The sequence below is a fragment of the Apteryx rowi genome, unplaced genomic scaffold (assembly GCF_003343035.1).
Source record: "Apteryx rowi isolate R43461 unplaced genomic scaffold, aptRow1 scaffold_19, whole genome shotgun sequence".
Classification (NCBI taxonomy): Eukaryota; Metazoa; Chordata; class Aves; order Apterygiformes; family Apterygidae; genus Apteryx; species Apteryx rowi.
Genome location: NW_020448196.1, coordinates 739,302 through 762,443, shown reverse-complemented (window position 1 = coordinate 762,443; position 23,142 = coordinate 739,302). Strand labels below are relative to the sequence as shown.

At 35.6% G+C, this 23,142-nt stretch overlaps 1 protein-coding gene across 20 annotated transcripts in view; it reads right to left on the bottom strand.

Moving 5' to 3' along the window:
- The window catches only part of FER (FER tyrosine kinase), a 190,023-nt gene that overhangs the window by 105,005 nt on the left and 61,876 nt on the right, over window positions 1-23,142 (bottom strand). For 15 of the 20 annotated variants that reach the window (XM_026062246.1, XM_026062241.1, XM_026062244.1 and 12 more), the window contains 3 exons: window positions 10,366-10,446; window positions 7,461-7,553; window positions 625-828 (listed from right to left, as the gene is read on the bottom strand). In XM_026062246.1, coding sequence (XP_025918031.1) covers window positions 625-828; window positions 7,461-7,553; window positions 10,366-10,446 — 378 coding nt within the window. Of the gene's footprint in view, window positions 1-624; window positions 829-1,736; window positions 1,808-4,964; window positions 5,049-7,460; window positions 7,554-10,365; window positions 10,447-21,173; window positions 21,296-23,142 lie in introns of those variants that run through there. The other 5 variants (XM_026062245.1, XM_026062247.1, XR_003252922.1 and 2 more) reach the window with 4 other exon arrangements.

Here is a 23,142-nt window from a genome sequence, read left to right as displayed (position 1 = left end):
TCTACCAACGTTATGAGCACTGTCGTATTTTGAATGAATTTGAAATTCTGAAAGGCATAAAGAAGAATACATACGAACAAAAATATTCACAAGCATTTATGTTTTGCTGAACAAAACAACATCCACAAGCCTAAAAAAGAATACCTGCACCTCAACAGCAGCAGGGACCTCAGTTCCCAACTATATAGAAAACACCACAGATTATTTTCTCCTAGGCGAATGTTTACATTTTTCAGGAAGACTCAATGGAAATTAATTTACAGTTTGAATTCAAAGTAGCCTAATAAGCACCAACTGTGCAAATAGGTTTAAAAAATAAATGTAGATGCAGAAATTAGGAGTAATGAGTTCTAGTTTTCAAAACTTTTACAGAAAAGTTTTGGCTTTTCAACAAAGGATAAAAGATGTAGAATAACCTCATACTTCGTATTTATCTTTTATTCCTAAAATGACCTTTTTCCCCTGATGCAGCACTGATTAAAACATTTCCCAAAAGCTTTCATATTTCCTATAAAGGCTAAAGCCAAATGTCAAAAGTAAATTATGTAGATCCTAAATTGTTTAGCTGAAATAATAAACTTCCTAACATTGAATTGAATATTTAGTACTATATCAGAGACGTACATCAGCATATTGTATGATAAAGTGCCTCCGTTGTCCATCTGAAAACACAGAAAGGACATATTCACCAGGTTTCCCGTGGCTCTCGCGCACCAAGAAGTCTCCTTGCTGTTTTAACAGCTCCTGGGCTTCTATTCTTGGAATTGCACCATGATACCAGTCTTGCTCTGCCAACGGTTTCTCAGTGGTTGATATTACATCAAAGAACTGGGAAAAAATATTGAATAAAAATGTTACCATAACAGTACATTTTTAGACCTCATCTTTACATTAAAATCATGATAAACAATGATAATTGTGTATATTTCTACTAACCAACAAAATTAAGGCTATTTACACTAAAAGCATACTGATCATCTTTTTTTCTATCACTTAAGAAATTAAGTTTGCATATATGTATATTTCTATCAGAAGTTAACGTAAATATCCATAAAACCATATAAGAATTTTTATTTTGCCCTCCTTTTTTTGTAATCCAAACTGACCAAACTCTCACCCTTTCTCACATATCCTGACATGCTATTAACAACAATTCAAAACAAAGCATTTCTTTATCCATAGAGAAATTTATGAGACATAAGAAATGGAGTTTTCAAAAACATTTGCATTGACTAAATTATTTTCATATAATTTAAAAATCCCATTCCAAACCAATTAACAATTCTAAGAGCCATTTTTTTCCTAGCATTTACACCGTAACAGAGGACAGGCACCTGGGCATACTGTGCTTATGAACTTAGATACAGTTTCATTGTTATAAATGGAAGGTCTTAACCTGTAACTTCACATATTAGTTTTAACAAACTTACATTGTTTAACAAAACACTGTATTTTGTTCAAGCAACCACTTCAGATTTATTTGTTTGGCTAGACTAAGAAGCACTTATTGAGGCCATATGTCATTCAAAATCATTAATCCCAGAGCTCATACAGATCACTGCCAGAGTGGCAAATCTGTGAACAAAATAACAGGCTCCATTTTGTATCATGAACTGAACACACACCCGTGTCCCAGGATGTGTCCCAGGCAAGCCTGTTGCACTGGATTTTAGGTAACAGAATGAAGGGTGACACCTCCACAAAGCACTATCAGACAGATAGAAAATGAAACCTACAATTTTGAGTGAACCTCAGCTACCGCTCCACCCAGATGAAACAAGGTTTTTCTTCTTCACATCATCAAGCCCTATAGGATGGGCAAAGAGAACAAAAACATCCCACTGGTGCATGCAAGAAAGAAATGTGACATGGTGTAGCTCTGGGCAGGGGCTGGCCATCTGCACATCTAAGGTCTCCCTAAGGTGACTATCAGGTTAGGATAATTTATCTAACCAAAAACACTGGGAAGAGCTTGGAGCTCAGAAAGCATAGGAGCAGACCCAGGATACGGAGCCTACGCAGGACTTTCCTGACTTCCCAAATATCTGTAAATTCTTGAGTGTTTTCAGAGTAAACTTTCCGATGTAAAAAACACCTTTGTTAAGTCTGTGGGTTCTTGGCTTTCTTTCTAAGTTATATCTCGGAAGGGCTAATTTAGTCTAGGATCCTAGTGGAAGACTGGAGAATATGTTTAAGAGTCTGACAGAGCCTYGTAGCCTCCGACATCGACATTGGAACCTACGGCCCTGGGCATCTCTTGGATCACAGAGAGATTTTCAGGCATGAGATCTGAGACCAGCACCATAACCAACTGAGCCATCACTAGGAAGAGTATGCGCTATACAGATTCAGAGCTAAGTTGGACTGCCTCAGAAATAGTAACAGCTTGCACAAAAAGCGCACAGCCTGAGATTTTAGGAGCAAAGGATGTACTCCAGGGTAATGTATTTATAGCACAGTGAAGCACTAGTACTAGGGCAGTACCAGTACATGGCTCAGGATATTGTTTGGCCAGGAAGACAGTCCTGTTTTCAATTTCATAAAGTTACATACATCACCGATTAGAGCTGTCTACCACTGCTAATTGACACAAAGTGTTTCCCCCCCCCGAAATTTCTAGAACAAAAAATAAGCTTTCAGAATGTTATAAAAGGTTATTTATTTTAACATTTATTGTTCAAAGAGCTTGACCGATCAGAAAACCCAGAGCCAGACCTACACAAACAAGAAATTTTGTAGGGTTCAGAGTAGCAAAACCTTTCCCACATAAACACATTTCTATTCCAAAGAAACACTTCTAAGGATAAGATGACAGATCAATGTCAATAAACTAGTTCATAGCCTTCACACAGAAAGATTAAAAAAAAAAAAAAAAAAAAGACCATGCAACTCATTTTACAGCTTACAAAAGAGGCAGCCACCAGACAATAGCACCTGCTTATGTTCAAACTGGGTCCAGTCTGAATCACTGTTTAGATTATCATGATCACATTCCAGAATACAATATCTTAAAGCCTCTATGACACGGAAATAGTTTAGGGGAAAATGAGGGAGCATTTTAGACATTTCTAACTATGGTGTTCTTTATGACACTAACATCACTCTTCCCCCTTCTTTCAAATTTGCTTAAACAAATATTTCTTAAAAAAAAAAAATTTTTTTGAAATCTCTGCCGATTGTCTCCTACCTAATATTGCCTTTCTTATCACATACYATGGGTTACTCATAACTGAGGTAGAAATCGCTTTATTTACCTCTAATGAAACAATCAGTAATTGATTATTTCTTTGTGTGTTATTGAAATTGTAGGGTTTTTTTCTTTATATGAACATGTTTTCCTATGCCTATATATCTTCTGTATAATCACCCTGACTGACTATTACAGAAAACATGTCTGCAAGCCCAGAAAGAACAGTATAAATGCAAGATCATAATCATTTTGCTATTGATTTCAACTCAATTTACCACTTCACACCAACTTATCTACTGCATTTTATAGTGAGATTTAAATGGTTTCGATACAAGAAAGGTTAGTCTTTAAAGAAGATAGAAGAAAAAAAGGCACTAGCACAAAATTTAGTTTACAATTCCCATCTATTTTCTTAGCAAGTTTAAAGAACATTAAGCTACTTAATAATATCAATAAGATACTGAAAGAACAAGTTTACATTCTAGGCTTCAATGTTTTAAAATTTCATTTTCGGGCTGAGAAGATTTTTTGCCCATTTTTATGTACACACTGATAGGAGTACTTTCAAATAAGTGATTAAAAAGCTTACATGGAAAAAAAATGGAAAAAAAGATTTTCGTTGTTTATATTGAGCTTCTAGTCAAATTAACAGTTAACAAAAATAAAGAAGGAAAAGGAAATTTATTCACACTGGAAATTTTCAAWTTTTTTTTCCTTTTCTTTTTTTCTTCAAGATTTCCACTTGTTCTCAAATTTTGCTCATGGCAGATTTTTCTTTGAGGGGAGCGAAATGCCCTCATATCCTTCATCTTGCTCGTCATGTATACATTACTGTCCTTTTTACTTATACTGAATCTCCCTCTCTCTCCATACATAACAATCTATTGAAACTGAAGTTTTTCTTCCAGCAACAGTAAATGAAGCTGCTGCCCTTAGTCAAGTGAAAAATTGAGCAGTGTTGCATTACTGTTAACTTAAAGAGAGTCAATGAGAAGAGAATATTCATGGCAATTATATGTTAATAACTAATAGCTTACTTAATATTGTATTTTTACATATATTCTGAGCTCAGAGTTTGTGTACTTTTTTATTTTCCACCTTTAAACAAAAAATTTTGCCAAGACATTTTTTTCCTCCCCATGTAAAAGAGGCACAGATATGAATTAGAAAGGAGAGCAATACATTTATTGATATTTTGAGACATTTCCCTGCCATTAGCCTTAGTGAAACCTGATAAATCTACTCCCACGTGCTTATAGACCATATGAAACCAAAACTTTCTTCAAAGAAAATTATTATGAAAAATCATGAGTATTCCATCTGAAAACAAACCTATTAAATTAAAAGTGCGTAGACTTGAAAATTATAAAATAAAAGCAATCATACTGGAAAAAAAAACCTCTCATATTTAGAAAGAACATCACTGTTTACTAAAATCATTCTTATTAAATGTAAAAGAATTTTAAATTATTTAAGATAAAAGAAATGATGAGTGTAGTTATCCCAGAAACAGGAGCGGATGTCTGTGACAAGCTGAAATCTCTCACTAGCAAAAAAAAATAGACTAATTTTATCTGAAGCATTCAAGATGCAATTCATTTAGACTTTTCTTTCAGTTCATGAACAGCACAGTGTCAGAGGTACGTGAACACTGTGCCTTTTTTGTTTTCTTTTCTCAGTTGATTCAATGTATGTCTCTTGCTATTACAGACAACTGGTTTGTTTGCTGTCCGACAAAAGCCACCAACTTTGGTGGATTACACTTTCATTGCCTTCTCCTTAATCCCTTACCTCTCTGTATTTTCTTCATAATGGTACTTTTTTCTTATGTTACCTTCCACTTTCTCCTTCTGATAACCTATAAATCATTTAAGTGATAACACATAAGTAACAAGTAACTTGATCTTTGCTAAACTCCTGTTTGCTTGAGGAAGTATAGGGTTTCTCTACTACTTTTTTCCAATGACACTAAAAAATTAGTTTTCTCTAATTACATACAATATTAATTAAAATTCTCTCACCAATTAATTATGGGACACTGTTTTTACAATAATACTATATTTAAGCCAGGATATGGTTTCCCATTAAAAACTTCAATATGTTTAAAATGAAACCAGGTAGCCAACATTATGTTTTTACGTAGACTATATTCTATAAAAGAATCAGTACCGGCTCTTTTTCTACCCTTCTAGATTCTATTTTGCATTGCTCTGTTTAAAAGAATTAACAAATTGTTTTATATGTATTATTATTATTTTATAATGCACCTTCCATAACCAGGCAGTATACTTTGTTGATGGATAATAGGTTTGAAGCACCAATTTACAAAGTTAGCAATCCGCATGGTTGTGTCATTGCCAGCAAGAAAAAGCTGAGCAACTAACCACTTTAAGAGCAAAGTACTAATTCATTAAACAAATTTTATCTGTATATGCATGGTGGGCTTTCTAATGCACAAAAAATTGCTAAATCACAACACACACAAAAGACTGGTGCAAGTATTATGACTTCGAAGCTTATTTAAATAATGCAGGTATCTAAATTACATTTGTTACTTAGATTTGACTTTCTGCCTCAGAAGACCCAATTCTTATCTCACTTCTCCCAAACATACTCCAAAGTTTCTCTAATCCCACCTACCATATATTTATACCCAAGTTTACAGAAACTTCAATGGAGTTACAAGTGATAAGGACTTGTACGAAAATTAGAATGAAGCAGATAGATTCTTTAGTTAAAATGATACTTTAATTAAAGCCAATGACAATACTAACACTGCCTTTCCCTGATTTCATCCTAATATTTTTTATCTTGAGCCTATTGTCTAAATTTTGTTTTCTTTCCCCCATGTTTTCATCCGAGTAGTTTTAGACAGTTTTTTTTTTTAATATCAAAACAAATTATATGATACATCCAAACAGACAAAGTTGAAGGCTATGTCTGACCTACACGAAGAACAGAGGTCATAGCAACATACATTCTAAAAGGTTTTCATTATGAAAAATGCTGCATTTTTACACCAATTAGAAGTTTTAGAATACAAAGATAATGATAAATTGGAGATTTAATTTCTCTGCAGGGATGTTTTAATATTTTAGCAGGGCTTTTCCTATAGCATTTTAAGTACGTCAAGCAACTTTCCCAATTTTCATAAGAAAAGTGCTTCTGTTCTAATTTTCTCTCATTACCATATTTATTATTCTCCTCATCACTATATATAATCTTCATAAATATATATATATATAATTATTTTCTATAAGACAGTGTGTGTGTGTGTATGCATGCAACTGTAATCTCTCCCACGCATCTTAGATACTGTTTAGTTAGAATACAATTGCCATAATCTAACAGTGACTGGTGCAACAGAAGTCCTATTCATTCTAAAATTTTCTCAAAAATGCTATTTTGAGCCAATATTTCAGGTTACAAGACCACAAATCAACAGACATTTTAAAATATTCTCCTCAACCTGGAATATCTTTTCTGGTGGGAGTGGGACAGTCACCATTTCTACTTCAGGAAAACACAGACAAGTTTTTTCAGTGAGAAGATATATAAATAAAATATGGCAAACTCCCTAAGTACGTAAGCAAATATTTCAACTAATCTTTCAAGCCTGTATTTGATAACAAATGAATAAATAAGAGTCATACAAAACAAGTTTTCTTCCTTTTGTCATTTTGTTTCATAAACTGTTTTTCATACTTGGGCAACAACAAACATTCTTCATCCATTGGGGAACCTGAACAAAGGCCAATTAGAAGTAAGAGATACACAATGACTTCATTGGGGGTAAAAGCTAGATGTATAATAGGTAATGATTTAAACAACACCAATTCTTGTGGCAGTAAAAGTAATAATAAAAAATGTTCTTATGCTGGTGCCTCTATAGTAAACATAGGGAATATAACTATTGCAATGATGAGTAAAACATGCCTGACCATCTGACCTACTACAGATGTAAGTAGTGTACAGCATTACTAGTAAATCTCTCACAGGAAATGGTATCCTTAAAAGCACAGCAATCTGGGAGCTGCAAAGAATATACAATTTTTTTTTAATAATAAATTAAAGTTGTTCTGACACACAATTATGCCACAATATTATGTCCATTGAAAATCAGAACAGTAGTTTTTATAATATTTTAATCTAACTTTTTCTATGTAAACTGAAATGTGTGGTATTTTAGAAAAAATTTTCAGAAAAATTTCTACTTAAAGTGTAAAAATAAGAGAATATAGTACAACATGACATTGTTGATACTACTCACCGATGATGAGCCCAGCATGGATTTTGGAGATCTTATAATTCCAGCTATAGAGTGACGAATAGTGTCAAACCTTGAGACTTTGTCCTTCTTATCCTAGGAGAAAAAGTAGTATCTCCAGTAAAACCAAGTAATACAGACCAATACAGATTTATCTCTGAGCACTGATAATTGAATTGTTGGAGAGTATGGAATGTAGACATGTGGATTTATTTTTAAGTAAAAGATAGGGACTGATTCTCTGCCGACACAAACAAACAAGCTTGTGTCAACCTCAGTGGGATTATGCTAACGCATACTAACTGAAAGGCTGAAAAATTCTGCAATTCCTCAAWTATTTTTGCAATTATTTTAAATATCACTATTGTTAACTCTAAAAGAGAACTGAAATGTTTTTCTTGCCTAAAAGCAGAAGACCTATTTCTAAACTGATCTGTAATACTTGTTTTTGAAAAGGTTATTGATTTGAAACCATATAATAAAAATACATAATAAAGCCCATAGGTGCATACTTGCATTATCCTTAATTTCTGTTTTCTTCTTTTAATAATTTGTTCTTCTCTACTATTACACTATTTGTAAATATTAATACCAATCAATGCAACTGATAGGATCCGCTTGTTTTCTGATACTACAATAAACCATAGGGGCTGACATCATTCTCTGTGTTGAAATTCTGTAAGAACAGGGCTATTCAGTAAAACTGGAACACTGAAACAGCCCTTGATCATCTCTAATTAAGCATAAATCAATGGAAAGTCCAACATGCTTATAACTTGATTTAGTCCAAGGACTGTATATATTTCCTAATCTCTGACTTATTGTCAGATCTCAAAATTAAGTATCAAAGAATCTTTTCAAAAACACATAAATGTATTTTTTTAACACCGAAAAACTTAGTTATTTCTCATAATTTCACCCTGGAAACAGCCAACGTATTCTGATGGGTACTTTCAAAATACTTAAACCTGAAGTGGAGAGATGACACATTAATAATCTCATTCTAATTAACTATTGGTTAACTAAACTGTAAGAAACTGAAAATGGAGCCAGAATACATCTATCTGGTAGTGTTTCAAAAAAAAAAAAAGAAAGATTGCTTTGAAATTTTGAACATTCTCTCTTGACTGAAGAAACTGAAAATTTGATAATGTAATAAATGCTGTTTTGGTTTATTCCAAGAATTCTGAATGAGCAACAAAATCTATTACGTCTGTATACAGAATATAGCATTGTTTGAAAATGACTCCTGAATATAATTTATAGTATACAGGCTAAACATTATATAATTAAAATAAATTTACTTATCTAGCACCAAATCTCTACAATATTCCAAAATTTCTATGCTATGAGAAGAGAGAATGAAAAAGAACATTTCACACTGAAATAGTCAAAAGGCTAATAGGCAGTTTATTGGCCACTGAAATTAACACCTGTTAAACATGCGCCCACTTACCCACAATAAAATTTTTATTCATCAGAGTCAAATAATACTGCTTTGTCAGCTGATTTTCTGATAATAAAACACTCTGTCCTTAGTTCCTTGGCAAGTTGATTTTGATTTTTATTTTTTAAATATTGATGGATTAAATCAGCTACTTAAAAAAAAATTTAATAACAAGGGGACATTGTGCCAAATTTTGGTTGTATGTCTGTCAGGCTCGGAATGAACAATTCATGTCATACATCTCTTCACAAGTGAGGCATGGGATTTAACTATGACTAAATGTCTACTTCTCGCATGACAGGGGGAAAAAAGAAGTCACCAAAATATACATGAATTCCATTGTGCTTCCCCTAAACAAACTTAGAAGTTTTAATTTTATTTTATACTAATAGCATGCTYATCTAATGACAACAAACTACAAGTAAAGTTTTACATTCAACAAATTGTCCTTATCTAGAAATCTTTTTAACAAGGTTTCCAACAGAGACCTGATCTTTTTTTGAAAGGATAATAAAGATATTGTTTCAATGCAATAGGAGAAGAAAAAGGTAGAGGAACTCTGATTAATGCACAGCTCCTCTGACTACCTGACTACTAAGACTCATGAACTGGACCTCACTACAGGACTTCGCTAAGGATTACAGAATGATGGTCYTACCGTCTCATTAAATAGAATGAGTATTAAAATACAGATTTAAACCATAAACTTTGGCTCTGCTCAGTATGTAATATATTCATAAACACTTGTCAGTATTTTCATAGCATATTGCCTCCAAAATGTTCAAAATACATATCTTACAGGAATGAAGACTAACAATTTATTTCTGCAGCAAGTGTTATCAAACATATGACAAACAACTGTAGCCTGTACTGAGTTTCTTTACACTTGTTAAGCATGTTTAAGGCAATTCAAATAGACTTGAAGAGCAGCACCAGTGATCTCTTACTGTATTTTACTGTCATTGCCCAGCTGCAGACCACCTTAGGAAGAGCCGTTAGATCCTGCAGGAAATCAGTTTTCACTGAGGTACTGAATAGTACATACATCAGGACTATGAGATTTTTCTATGCACATTAGGTATAAACCATTCCCTAAACTAATACAGTAACACAACCCAGAACAGCCCATCTACGTTTTGTTACATGTACTGTCGTATTAGTTAAGTCAGAGTGTTTTTTTAGTCTGCTTTCCAAAGAAAAACAAAATATGCACTAGTGCTGTCTGTCAGTTATCTCTCAGCCAAGTCCRTCAAAATTTAGCACAGATCATGAAAGGAATATTAGGTTATGATTCCTGAAGGAAGCCAACAGCGGAGACTGAAAAGTTCATTATAATTCCACACAATCGCCATTCCAGTACACATCAGCCACCTGACCGAGCGGCACAGCCATGCTGGCTAGGCAGGCAGCACACAAGCTTCAAAAGCAAGCATAACACACGCTACTATTAGATCAACAAACCTGTGAAGGAAACTGGGAAAGAGTTGGGAGTTCTGCATCAGGGATGCAGTACAGACTGCCGTGTTGACAGAGGATAAAAATCTGTAGGAAACCAAGGTTCATTAATTCCAATGCTCATGAAGCAACTTTCATTATGATTGGCAATGCAGTTTTTCCTCCTAGAATACAGAATGCAGCTTCTAACATATATTAACTGATTTAGTTTCATTCTAGTTTAAATGAATTACTTTCAGAGGTATTAGCAAGATGGTAGCATGACTTGTCATTTACTTTATTTTATAATACACCAGTTTCATTAAAATGAAAACTAATCCCAGGTCTGTAATATTTTATGCAAAGTTTGAATCACCGTAGAATAAATTATAGCTTACCATTAAGCAGCTAGATATAAGGGAAATATATACTATCATTAGAGAGCATTTTAAAATGATTTCATTGACTGTGTTTAAAATGTACCTGTGACATGAGAGCAAATCATGCAAGGAATTATGAAAAATACATTTATTGATATTTCACTTTTAGGACTAGCCATATTTCTAATCACCCTCCAGAAAGATTAAAATGAGAATTAAAATGAGTCTCCTCAAGACCTGGGACTGTCATTTAGATTAGGTCACAAATTTTCTATCCACTGGATAGGTACACATGGTAAAATGCAAGGCATTGTTGCTTTTATTTCCAAACAATAGAGAAGGGGTTTATTAACATCAATTACTAATTTCTTGAGGAACTGATTGACAGCAACTACTGTAACCATTGGATCAGAGTGCTCTGTCATATTTTCCAAAGCAACCAATTATACAAGCAAGAGTGTTATCATTCTACCATTGAGAAGGAAGAAATTTCGAAACCCTATTCCCAATTGTGTGTATCTCAGCTATGCTTCTCATTTTGGTTTTCTTTTTTCTTCTTAGATGCTCTGAAGAATTACCTCAGCAATTTTAAAGAGATGACACACTATAAGTCAATCACTTCAGTACTCTTACTTTCCTTTTTTCTCTTCTGAATAGAGACAGAGAGAAAAATGAAGCATAATAAACCACAAAGACGTCCAGGACTCAGGACATCTGAAAAATGCAAGTAAAGCACTCCCTATTTTGCTTGAGGATTTCCTGTTAATTTTGAAGTGTATCTTTATATATGACATACAGAGAGCGGAGCTTCTGTATTTTATCTCGTCACTTTTGGGAGTTTTGTGCAACATGAAGTGCTCTCCATTTTGATAGGCTTCCACCATAGACCATATGAATCCAGAAGAAAGGCTGTATATTAAAATAAACAAAAAAAMCCCCTATGTTCTTTAGAAAAGCAAGGAAGTAAGAAGCTGAAGAGAGTGCCAAGACAAAGATAAAACAGAATTAATGCTTTTGAGGGTCAGGCAAACAGTAGCATTTTCTGTAGTAATCAAAACCTAGAAGATTAGCAACAAGAGGGATAACTGACAATGCAGCATATGTTCAAATCTGCTTAAAACAAACAAACAACCCCCCCCAAACCCACAGAGCCAGGCATGCACATATAGATGATATAGATAGGCCAATACTTTAATATTACTCTGTTCAAAGAAAGACTTGTCTGATGGTTCAGCTATGATCCATCAGCATGGGTACAGGAGTTGAATGTGGACTTGCAAGCGAAATTAGAGAACTTGCACAAGAAATTTAGAAGGAAACATGAGGAGGGTCCTCCAACAGAATGAGAAGACACACACTCAGAAGGAAAAAAAATTCAATCAGAAGAACACGATCAGTGATATCTAAAAGGTGAGTGTGAAAGAACCAGTTCTGAGATCCAGCTTGGTAACCGGTCATCAGAGATTTTGATGAAAATGATTTCAGTAAAGTGCAAGAGTTACAAGCCCAATTGCAAAAGCTCCAAGATAAAACTAGAAAGGAGGAATTCTTGGCATTGCAAATGATACGTTCAATGAACTTAAAGATGAAAGAGAGAGATTAGACAATATCTGCCAAAGCAATTAATACCCAAGATGCTGTCTTTTACATAAAGTGAATGCTAGCATCATTTCTGGTTTGAAGATATGATTCCTCTGATGAAAAAGGTGTCAGAATAACATCCATTATAAGGCTTCAAATTCAGAAAATGTGGAGAATGGGGAAGATTTTTGCCCTTAGAAGGCTTAAAGACATCTGGAATGAGAATGGAGTTCTGCGATTTATCCAGCAAGAGTTCTTCAAAGAAGCTTTGGAGAGAGAGAAAGCAATTTTCTAAAAATGATCCTCTGCATTAGTCGCTTCAGCAGTGGAGATGAAAGTTAATTGGGAGAGGCCCCAAAAGTGTATAATGAACTTGGAATATGACAGTTACACAGGCCTGCCTATTGATGAATGGACATACTAACCATAAAAATCTTAGTCACATGTCTCTTTTAAAGGTATTAGCACAAACAAATGCTTAGTAACAGGACTAGCCTGAGCACCGGTCTGTAGTAATGCAACTACACACTATGATGGTAGGACCATTAGTAAAATATATAATTCAGAGCACGTCAAGTATTTTTTGACAGTAAGGTAAAGAAATTCTTTATTTTGCTCCCAAATAAAGTTTCCTGTTAATGCGATTTCCTATATGCATGTATGTGGCTAGGAAGCGGGCTTTTGTGGTCCAGAGAAGCAGTGATAAAAGAGAGCATTAAACAAGAGATTGGCATACCATTTGGAGAAGAAATCCTGAAAACCTTTAGCAGTTTTTACTCAGCAAAGTCTCATATTTTAGCAAATACTCTACCTAAATAAATTCAAGTTTACAAAAAGGATCATAAATACTAGGATCTGACTTTTAACCTTCTTTTTGAATGACTATTCCCAGAACAGAATGCAGAGTGAAGCTGTAGACAGACTGCACTATATTTTCTGTTTTTGAGTATCAACAGACCAATTTTTCAAGCTACATATGAAATGCCAGCAAAATGTCACCTTCATCTTTAAAGTGATTAGTAAATCATTCCAAACATAAAAATATGTATTAGCGGTCTTTAAGGAAGTAAAGAGTACTTCTTAATGGTGGCAGGCAAAAATGTTTTCAGAGACATGGCATATTTTACTTCTTATATATCAAACAGATATTTTAAAGATGAGATTTAGATTTCACCTATTTATTATCAAGAATGTCAGCTGTGCTCTAGGGAAGAAGGAGATTCAATGTACATTACCTAAACTGRGGCACTGTAATCCTGACCCTTGCAGTACAAAACTATTTTTGTAGAAGGAAAAAGGAGCCAGACAAAAACATTCTGGAAGGCAGCTAGAGCACCTCCTTGAACTAAGGAATTCCTGCTTTGCTTAATGCAAGTATCTCTGTGCCACTAATCCCTAATACATCTTGACCCATGTCAAACACTTGATAACATAATGAAACCAAATAAAGGTGAATCAATTTCAATAGAGGCAATTTAACAAACCAATCCAGACTTCTGCAAGCTTAGATGCAAATTTAGAATGAATATATATTAAAAAAAAAATTGTCTAAATGCCATTACCTCATGAAACTGTTACAGGCAGAAAGAAAAACAGGGCAAATTAAAACCTAGTCCTCCACAAACATAAATGGGTATGTACAGGTATGAATTGTCCCACTGAATTCAGCAGCACTGTTAGTAATCAATAGTACTATTATTAATTCAACGTACAAATTATGCTATCATTTTACTAGTTTTAAGTCATCAAAAATGATCAAATTCAGATCTATATAGAACTTGCTACAGCAAAAAGGGAAGTATCTGGTTATAACATGATCTTTCTCCTCTTTGCTTACTATTACCCTGTCACAATAAGGAATCCTGGAATATAGATTCAAGGCCTCTCTTTCTATGTTCCTGTGTCAGTACATCAAGTTATAACAGGACAACATATAAACAGACGTGCTCGGGCAGACCAAAGGTCCATCTAGCCCAACATCTTGTCTCCAGCAATAGCTGAAATAGCTCTTCCATTTTTGTCTAAGCAGCCCCACCTATTGCTAAGAGAGGTCATCATACCCAGCTGTGGAAAGCATGGAGGCAAAGCTTGTACCGAGACAGAGTTCAACTTCTCTTGCACTGGACTGCAGCTTCCAGCAGCCCACATGCAACATCTTCCTCACACTCCTAGTTGCATTGCAGTACCTGATGATCACAAAACCAAGAAAAMCTACATCCTCCCGTACCTGCTACAGCTCACCATCCAGGACAAGATGATGATGAACTAGCTACTGGACAAAGTCACCATCTGCCAAGGACAGTGTCTTGCTTGATATCCAGGCTGTTGCTGCTTTAGAAAACCAAAAATCACAAGCCAGAAACAGTGAAGAAACTGCTGCCACTCTTCCAGGCAAGAAGCGACCAAAGCAATCTGAATCACAGTCAAGAGTGGATACTAGGTAAAAGTATGCAAATGGAGCAAAAATTATACTTCTGCAAATATTCTCCCAGTCTCTAAACATTTTCACCATGGCTCCCAGAATTCCTGAGCCAGATATAATTTTTAGCCTAGAAACTAGAAGGACTTTATGGATTGGCAGTTAAATAGAAATCCTCCATTTTACTTGCAGCTAATAACATCAAAATGAGCAATCAGTGAGATTTCATGAATGTGACTTGAAATTTCAAGTTTATAACCATAAATTTAAAAACACCATAAAACTCAAAATATATTAGAGGGAAAATGTTAAGAGATCATAAAACATGYAAAGTAAACCAACTGTGAGGAAGTTTTATGCTTTCATCATCTGAACATTATAGTTTGTCAGGCAGCTACGAAAGCACATGCTTTATTAGTTGCAAGTACATGTGCGCCTACAAATTGTTTAAACTTTACAGGTTTTTTTGATGCAAAAAAGCTATTTTCCTTTGTAGTTTATTACTGTATACACACAGCTGAAATATTTTCCAAAATGTATGACCCAAACAGTAGAGGAGAACAGAGGGATACAGTAATACTAGAATTTCTGCCTTAGAATTGTAATCAAGATCAACAGCATAGCTATCATATGAAGGATGAAGTCTTCAATTTGAAATACATTTTAGAATTGGTAGAATTATATACATTTGATCTTGCCACTTCCCCTTCAAGTTAAGAAAAAAAATAGTAATGAAATCTTGATAAGGTAATGGAAGAAATGGATTTCTGTTAAATACACATAGATGGTATGTTGCATTAGTGACATTTGGAAATTTTTATCTCTATTTGACCAAATTCTGATAAAATATCATGTGATAACTCTCCTCTACCCAAGACAGATGTTACTGTAGAAAAGTAGTTGCATGTCCTGAAGTTTTCATACACTCAGTTTTTCACAAGAAGCATGAAGGCACATAGTGGTTTTGGCACCTATCAATAAAGGACAATATTCTGTAATTATTACCTCAGCTAGCAGTTGCTCAGTCGAACAGTAAAATTTTGCATGACCAGTAAATAGCTTAACTTTTAAAAAAGTCAAATTCTAACTCTTCAAATGGATAAATGTTACTTAGGGATTAATAGATCTTCACTACAAACAGTGAACTAATTAATATAGGTAGAGTCATCCCTGCTGAAGTATGCTCAAGAGAGCCATCAAAATAGGGCAACTTTAACAAAAGAAAAATTTGGTGAAAAACAGCTATATGGGCTAATAATAAGCCGCCACAGGTGAAGAACCTCTAGCCTAAGTTTGGCATGAGGCATGAGACACTACAGTTCTATTGTGCAGGTGGCTGAAGGACCAAGACCATGCATACAACGCACCTCACAATGAACTCAGCAGGTCAAGCAGGTATAAATACAACTTCCTGGCATTTTTATGTGAAGACGAGGATTGTAGAAGAAGAAAAGTGTTGCCCAAATGGCCAAACAACCTCAATTCCTAATGGTCACTAGCTAAAGTAAGAAAATAACAATGAAGATGATCCACAGCTACCACAAGGGCCTTGGTGAATCCCTGGCAAACAGTGTACAGGCCAAAAAATGGCACCTAGTGATCTTCACTCACTACAAACTTAAAATAACAATGACAGGCTTGTCAGAAATCTACCGTCACATAAGTATCCTGCAGACAGAGAGATGCAAAGGATTCTTTTTTCCCTACTTGCAAAAAAATGTGTTATGGTTGTGTTTAAACTCTGAAGTTCAAGATAGGATGCCAAGCCACATTTCAGCGACGCACAAACAATTAACTGTTTTCAGTCCTTTACTCCTGACCTGCAGCAGCAGTTTCTCTCATCCCACTAACCAGAAGAGCAACAAAGCATGATCTTATGCAGAGAATCTGTGGGGCATTTTGGAGGGAAGGGTTTAGAAAGTAGCAAAGAGAAAAGCTACATCAGATAGCCACAAGCAGGTGAGTTATTGCTGCCATAAAGGTTAGTCATAAGACAGGCCAGAAAAATACAGGGAAGATCAAAACTGTGCACCAGCTAATGGGACAATGAAAATGACRGTTTGGCTCTTTCTTTCTAGACTTCTTTAAAAAGAGTTCCACCTGTCCTCAATTCAAGCAAAGGTTCCCTCCAGAAGGATATTCTCTAAAGAGGCCTGCATCTCTCAACTTTGACATTTTGCATCCAGAAGAGAAGGCATGGACAGACAACTGAAGCAACTAAGCATGGTGCTTTATCAGCTGCATAAAGTGAAAACTTAAGCATTAGGAACAAGTAGTCTGTGCTTCAGCTACAAAGGCAGAGCACTGTGCCAACAGAGGGTTATGCAACCCAAAAGATATCCAAACACAGTATTTAGAAACAGCATGAACTGAATAGGAAGTGCTGCTAATGACTATGCTTAGTATACAGGTCAATCACTTTAATTAGAATGAATTAATCAGTAAGAGAATGAATGACATAGTCTTTCCAGATCTCATTAAATTTATATTAAAAGAGCTGTAGTTCAGTTGTTCTTTAGTCATAAATACACAGAGCAATGCTCACTGCAAAAACGTTCCTGACAAATCCAGTGGTCAAGTCCAGCTTTTAGGCATTTAAGCCCAAGCAAGTCTGGTCCCTGGAAGAGGAYTACAGACACTGAATCAAATACACCTTGAAGTATCAACAGCTGCTAGTGGAACAGGGGCCAGCCATCAACATGTAAGGAACAGAGAACAAAAGCATCCTCTCTATATTGCATGACCTGGAAATTCGCAAGTGGCCATATGTCCCTCCAGAGCTCAAAACACCAAGAACTAGAAACTCAGACTTAATCATTCCAAGATTTTGAGGCTCCCAGACTCTGGACAGGGACTTACAACCCAGCTTCAGCAGAAGTCAAAGCCAAGCTACAGAAGTGAGCACTCCAGAGTGTGTGTGTGTGCATGTGCGTGTGTGTACACCCAGCTTCCCCCTACTCTCAAGGGAAGTTCCTAGAAGACTGGGAAGAATTCAGTCTCCCCAGCCACCAACTACGTGAGCTCACCACAAGGATTTTGTCTGTAAGTTTATTCAATATACTGTTTTGCCTGGTTTAAGGATTTCCGCCCCCCCCCCAAACTGGCACTTACCAGTGAGCATCTCTCTCACGACAACATTATCGACTGGCTCTAACAAAGCCACCCTGGCAAACTCTACAACTTCCAGCTACTTGAAATAGTATTATGCATGTTGTATGGCCTGGCAACTGTATCCTGTTTAGAAACACATACTGAGAGAGAATGCATTTGTTTTATCACAGTAAAACTGAGCTTCATGGAATTAACCATGAACAGCTTTAGTGAGAGAGAACAAAATATGTTCTTAGCCAGATCAGCATTTACATTAGTTATATTAAAGAATAAAATTGACACTTGCACAACGAGATAAAGAAAAAGATTTTGCAATATGACTAGATTAAAATCTGCTCAGCTATTTCTGTTTGACAGCCAGCACAGTAAGAATTTGATGTTTGTTTTTGTCTTTCACAGGTCCCTGCACCACTTTATTAGTAAAATCAGCCTGCATATTAATAGATAAGATGATACAACAACTTAATGGAAGCTACAACACACAGTTGTAGCAGATCATTTGAGTTAGACTTAAACAAGGAATCTCTGCAGGATGACAAAATTARGTTTTTTATTTATATAAACAAAATATACTAGCATAACTACTGAAAATATATTAATATTTTTGTTCACAATACACACATAATACACAAATACCCACTACTTTTTCAAATAAGGAAGTTGTGAACTAACATAGCTTTAGACATTTTTGCACATTAAACAAACATCTTTGCCAACATCTGCCACAGTAAACAATAAATGAACAAAAATGTTACCAGTATTACCCAATTATCTATTTAGGCAGTGTTCCAAATCTACTCTGAGTAAAACCTAAAGTTACTACTCACGGCTGAACCCACTTTGTACCTCAGATCACAGCTTCATAAATCATAAACAAAATCAAGACTTTTCTCCAAATACAGACATCAAGGAGGAAAGACTTCTCATGCAAGTCCTAGTAAGGGTACCAGAGTGTAACAGATTTCAATCCTATCCAAAGTAGAATTCATTAACTGTAGCTAGCACAATGAGCCAGAATAAATTGGGTAATTTCTCCTGTAGAACTCCAAAAAGACTTTAGCTTGTTATTCTCAGTGGTCAAGAGAAGAAATATCTCACTTATTTCAGTCATTATTCATTAAAAACAGAAGGCTCACAATATCCAGCCAAGAAGTCCCTTCTGAAAGTTCATTAGTAATGCCTACAAAACATCCTCAAGCTTCTTGTCAAATCAAAAACCAGCCTTCTCTGTGACAGAAGAGACTTCCTCAATTCCCTAATCCCTCAAAGAATCAATACTTTCTCCAGATTATGGATACACAAGGCTGTAGCTACATATGACTCAGTGTATCAATCTCTTAACGAGTGTGTTGAAGAAAATGTATGCATCCCAAAGCCTACAATATCTTAACCATCTTTGTTGAAAATCCTTATTTCCTCGTTAATTTTCACCAAATATTGAAAAGACACCATTCCATTACCACTCTAATCCTGAGACACTTCAATACCAAGATCAGCTTCTTAGATACCATCATCCATGTTAAAAAAAAAGTGAACTTGCAAGCAATATATAGAAATCGCACAGACTAAATAGCTCAACCAAACAAAAGCAGCGAGCACCTGAAATGCACCGAAAAACCTCTAATACACAGCTGCAGCTTCATATACTACCACATGGGCTCTGAACAGAAGTCTTGTAACACCCACACGCATCAGAGATCKAAGAGGAGGATGTTTCTCCAAAAGAAACACCCTTAAGAGGAAAATTGTCATATTTCTGAGAAAGTCACTTGATTGCCACRTACAAAAATTACTTGAAGACAAATCATACCTCCACTGATAACACATATTCAGTTGTCATGTGTTACCATAGCCCAGAACTTGCACTAACAATCATTAAACAATTACGATTACACTGTAAGAAGATCCTATGAGGTAGGAGATGTTCACAACGTCTACCCACAGGTTCCATGTGAATAAAAATTAGCCCTTCCCCCCCCACCCCGAGTAAACAACTTCTCCTCTTTATGCTACAATAACAAATAATTTTACATTGAACTATTTAACATAGGCAAATCAAAATTGTACCAACAGTTCTGAACTTTGGATTTCATTGAGGATTGCTGTGCCTATTTCAGACTAATGAAGGGCTTGTGTACCTAAAAGCTTGCCTTTTTCTTTTACTGTATAAGTTGATCTCTCTGAGCAAATCTTGCATTGCTTAAAAATAATACAGAATTCATGACCTGTTGTAATTCAATGTTATCAGTCAGCTCAGTGTAATGCCTGCTCAGTCATACGTACTTTAAATCAGCTTCTCTTATATTGTGACATTCTTTGCTCACCCAGAATGAATTCAGCATAATAATTAACAAGTTCAACTATTCTAGCTGTTAGCACAAAAGGAAGATGAAAATTTCAAGATACCATGATGCAGAAATTGTCAAGACTGCCAAGTATCCATTTTTTAGGCTCCCCCCAAATATATTTAAGTTTCTATTTTGCTCTCTCCTATCTGCAGTTCTTTGTTTTCATTTTTATCAATCACAGACACTAAATAAACACTAAATATATGCTTCCAGAGATAATTGCTGTTACCTTAGACACTGCAAAGGTCTGCATTCTAGCAGTTTGCCAAAACTAGTAGATACAATTTAAAAGGGGAATGAGAAAACTTTATATTACATTTAAACCCAAATATTGTGCTGACTTTATTTTATCTTAGTACCTGAAGCCAAAATTTAGAAATAAACCAAGTAATTCTGAGGCATATCAGAAAAAGGCATTTGCAAATATAGCCCCTAATTCTTTAAATTCTCAGTTGATTTCACATGCCCTGTATTTTTCTTTAATATCCTACTAATGCTTTGATTTAGCTCCTGATAAATCACTGTGGCAACATATACTGAAGAAGGCAAAACCATAGTCTCAAGGAAATATTCTCTCTCTAGGAAAACTGCTAACACTGACAACCTGTAAAACAGTACCTGCATCTTGAGATTACCAAGTTAATTCCATTTTCTCATTCTATCTTTCAACTAACCTACAGAGCAAAAAATTAAAGCAACAGTTTCATTACGTAAGCATGGATCTATCAGCATATTAGTGTCAGCCGCTGGACCCGTGTCGTAGCCATGGCTCCAGCCCCATGTTCTGCCCGGGCTCCCCGGCTGGCCCTTGGCCCCCGTTCATCGCCCTGCTGTGTTGGGGCTGTCGATATGCCGCTGCCAGGACCCAGCTCTGCCCCCGCGCTCAGACCCAGCGGCACTGCGTCCCGTAGGCGAGGGCACCTGCCGCTCCCGGCTCGCCTGCCCTCGTGGAGCCGCCGGCCCTCGCTGCTCCCGGGCAAGCAGTTCAGAGCCAGCTTCCCTCGTATCTCTGGGTACTGCGTCCTGGAACAGCAGAGGTTTCAAAGGGCCACCAAACTCAGGGAATGAAACTAGGAAGACTTCTTCCCAGTAATTTGATTCATGCATGTCACAAGTTCCTGAAATAAATAAAAAAATACACTGAGACATAAAATATCCATAATCTCATGTCTCTCAAAAATTTCGTGTTGTTTTAATAAAGCTGCCAAAGTTAGGAAGACGTCAGATGAAATACCTGCTCCAACTGGTTTTATTAACTCCTAAATGGGTTAATAGGATAGAAACAATTTGACTGAAGAACTCAACTTGCTCAAGTAAATGCTGATTAGGAATCACAGGACCAGTGAGGAGCATCTGGTAAACAGACAACCTAAATTCAGCATCTCACAGATGTTAAACTTTGTCCCCAGAACGGCCTCCTCTACTTTCTATCCAGCTGAGAGAATCATAATACATTCTGGAAGAAGGCATACTCTTTTTTTGGCAAATTTCTTTTGTTAAAGGCACTAACTGGCAAAGGAAAACTCTGAGGCAGCCAAGTCTCTCTTGGCTGCTCTATCSTTAAGGGGATTTTTGGTTTGTTTTCTTGTTTGTTTGKGGGTTTGGGGGTTTTTTGTTTGAATTCTAAGGATCTATATCCTTCTAATTTCCACACAGTGAAATCCTTTGCCTTTTGCAATTAAGAAGCTTGAATAAAACAGGTTTAAAAAAAAACTATTTTACTTCCAGAAAAAAATCTGTATTCACTTTCAAAAAAACAAACCTGTTTTTGGCCCCCAAAATCTTATAATTAGGAAATATCATCTGACTAAAAACAAAAGTAACTCATCAGAGTTCCAGTGGTGCCCCCAAATTAACAAGCTTTAATCACTCAAGAATGACATTTTTCCATGCAGCTCCAGGCTTTTTTTCTTTTTAGGATGAGCATCTTAGTTTCAGAAACTCCTGGATACCTGGTATTATATTAACACAAATGTCATTATGCCTTTCTTACATTACACCTTTCTTATACTATCCCATGACAATAGTCAAATAAAATATATGCTTCCTTGTGGCCTGTTTCTGGATTTTCCTAGAAGAAACTGAAATAAGTAATCCCCCAAAGTTTTGACTGGATTACAATGACTATCACATCTCACATGGTAGTTCACTTTCCCCATTGTTAAAGATTTTTTCAGCCCAGAACCTGAAAATAAGTGTCTATAGGAAAGCGGGATTCATTTGTCTGAATATCAGTATCCAGCATTTTGCCTGGCTTAGGATATTCAAGACATCTATATGGGGCTGGCAGACCTGAGTCACAGCTTGAGATCTGCCAGGATACCTCAGGCAATCTAAAAATGGCACTAATGTTTATGTTCAAGCAACTGGATCCCATCCTGACCAGAACCGTTTCACATTTTTTGTATTCCATGATGACACAAAGAAAAAAAAACAACCCCACAGTGATATCTGAAACATGCTATTTCATTTTCCCCATTGTTAAAGGTCATTAATATTAAAAAATAAAAATGAAAACAAAACAATCCGGCATGTATCTTAACAGTGTGCTTTGAAATGTGGATTAAATCATCATTCTGGTTTCTGATTTTGTAGAAAGTGAGAGCTTACCCATATGGCAGAAAAGAGCAGAAGACACAAAACAAACCATAACATGCTTGAAATCTGTCATTAAGTTGCCTGTGGCACTAGATTAAAACCATAAATTCTAATTCAAAGAAATATTGTGTAGCAGATTTTAAGACTTTCAGAAACACAATCACTGCCTATAAGAAAGAATTTTCAACCAGCCAATTCAAAAATAAAAAAGGAGAAAGATGACATATAACAGGCAACTTCCATCACATTATTTTTGTGTGTTACCTAAAGACTATAAAAAGTTAATAATCATACTAATGTGGTTCCATTATTACGAAAAAAGTGTAAGCAGCCAACAATGATAATTCTGGCAGAGAATTACTACTTT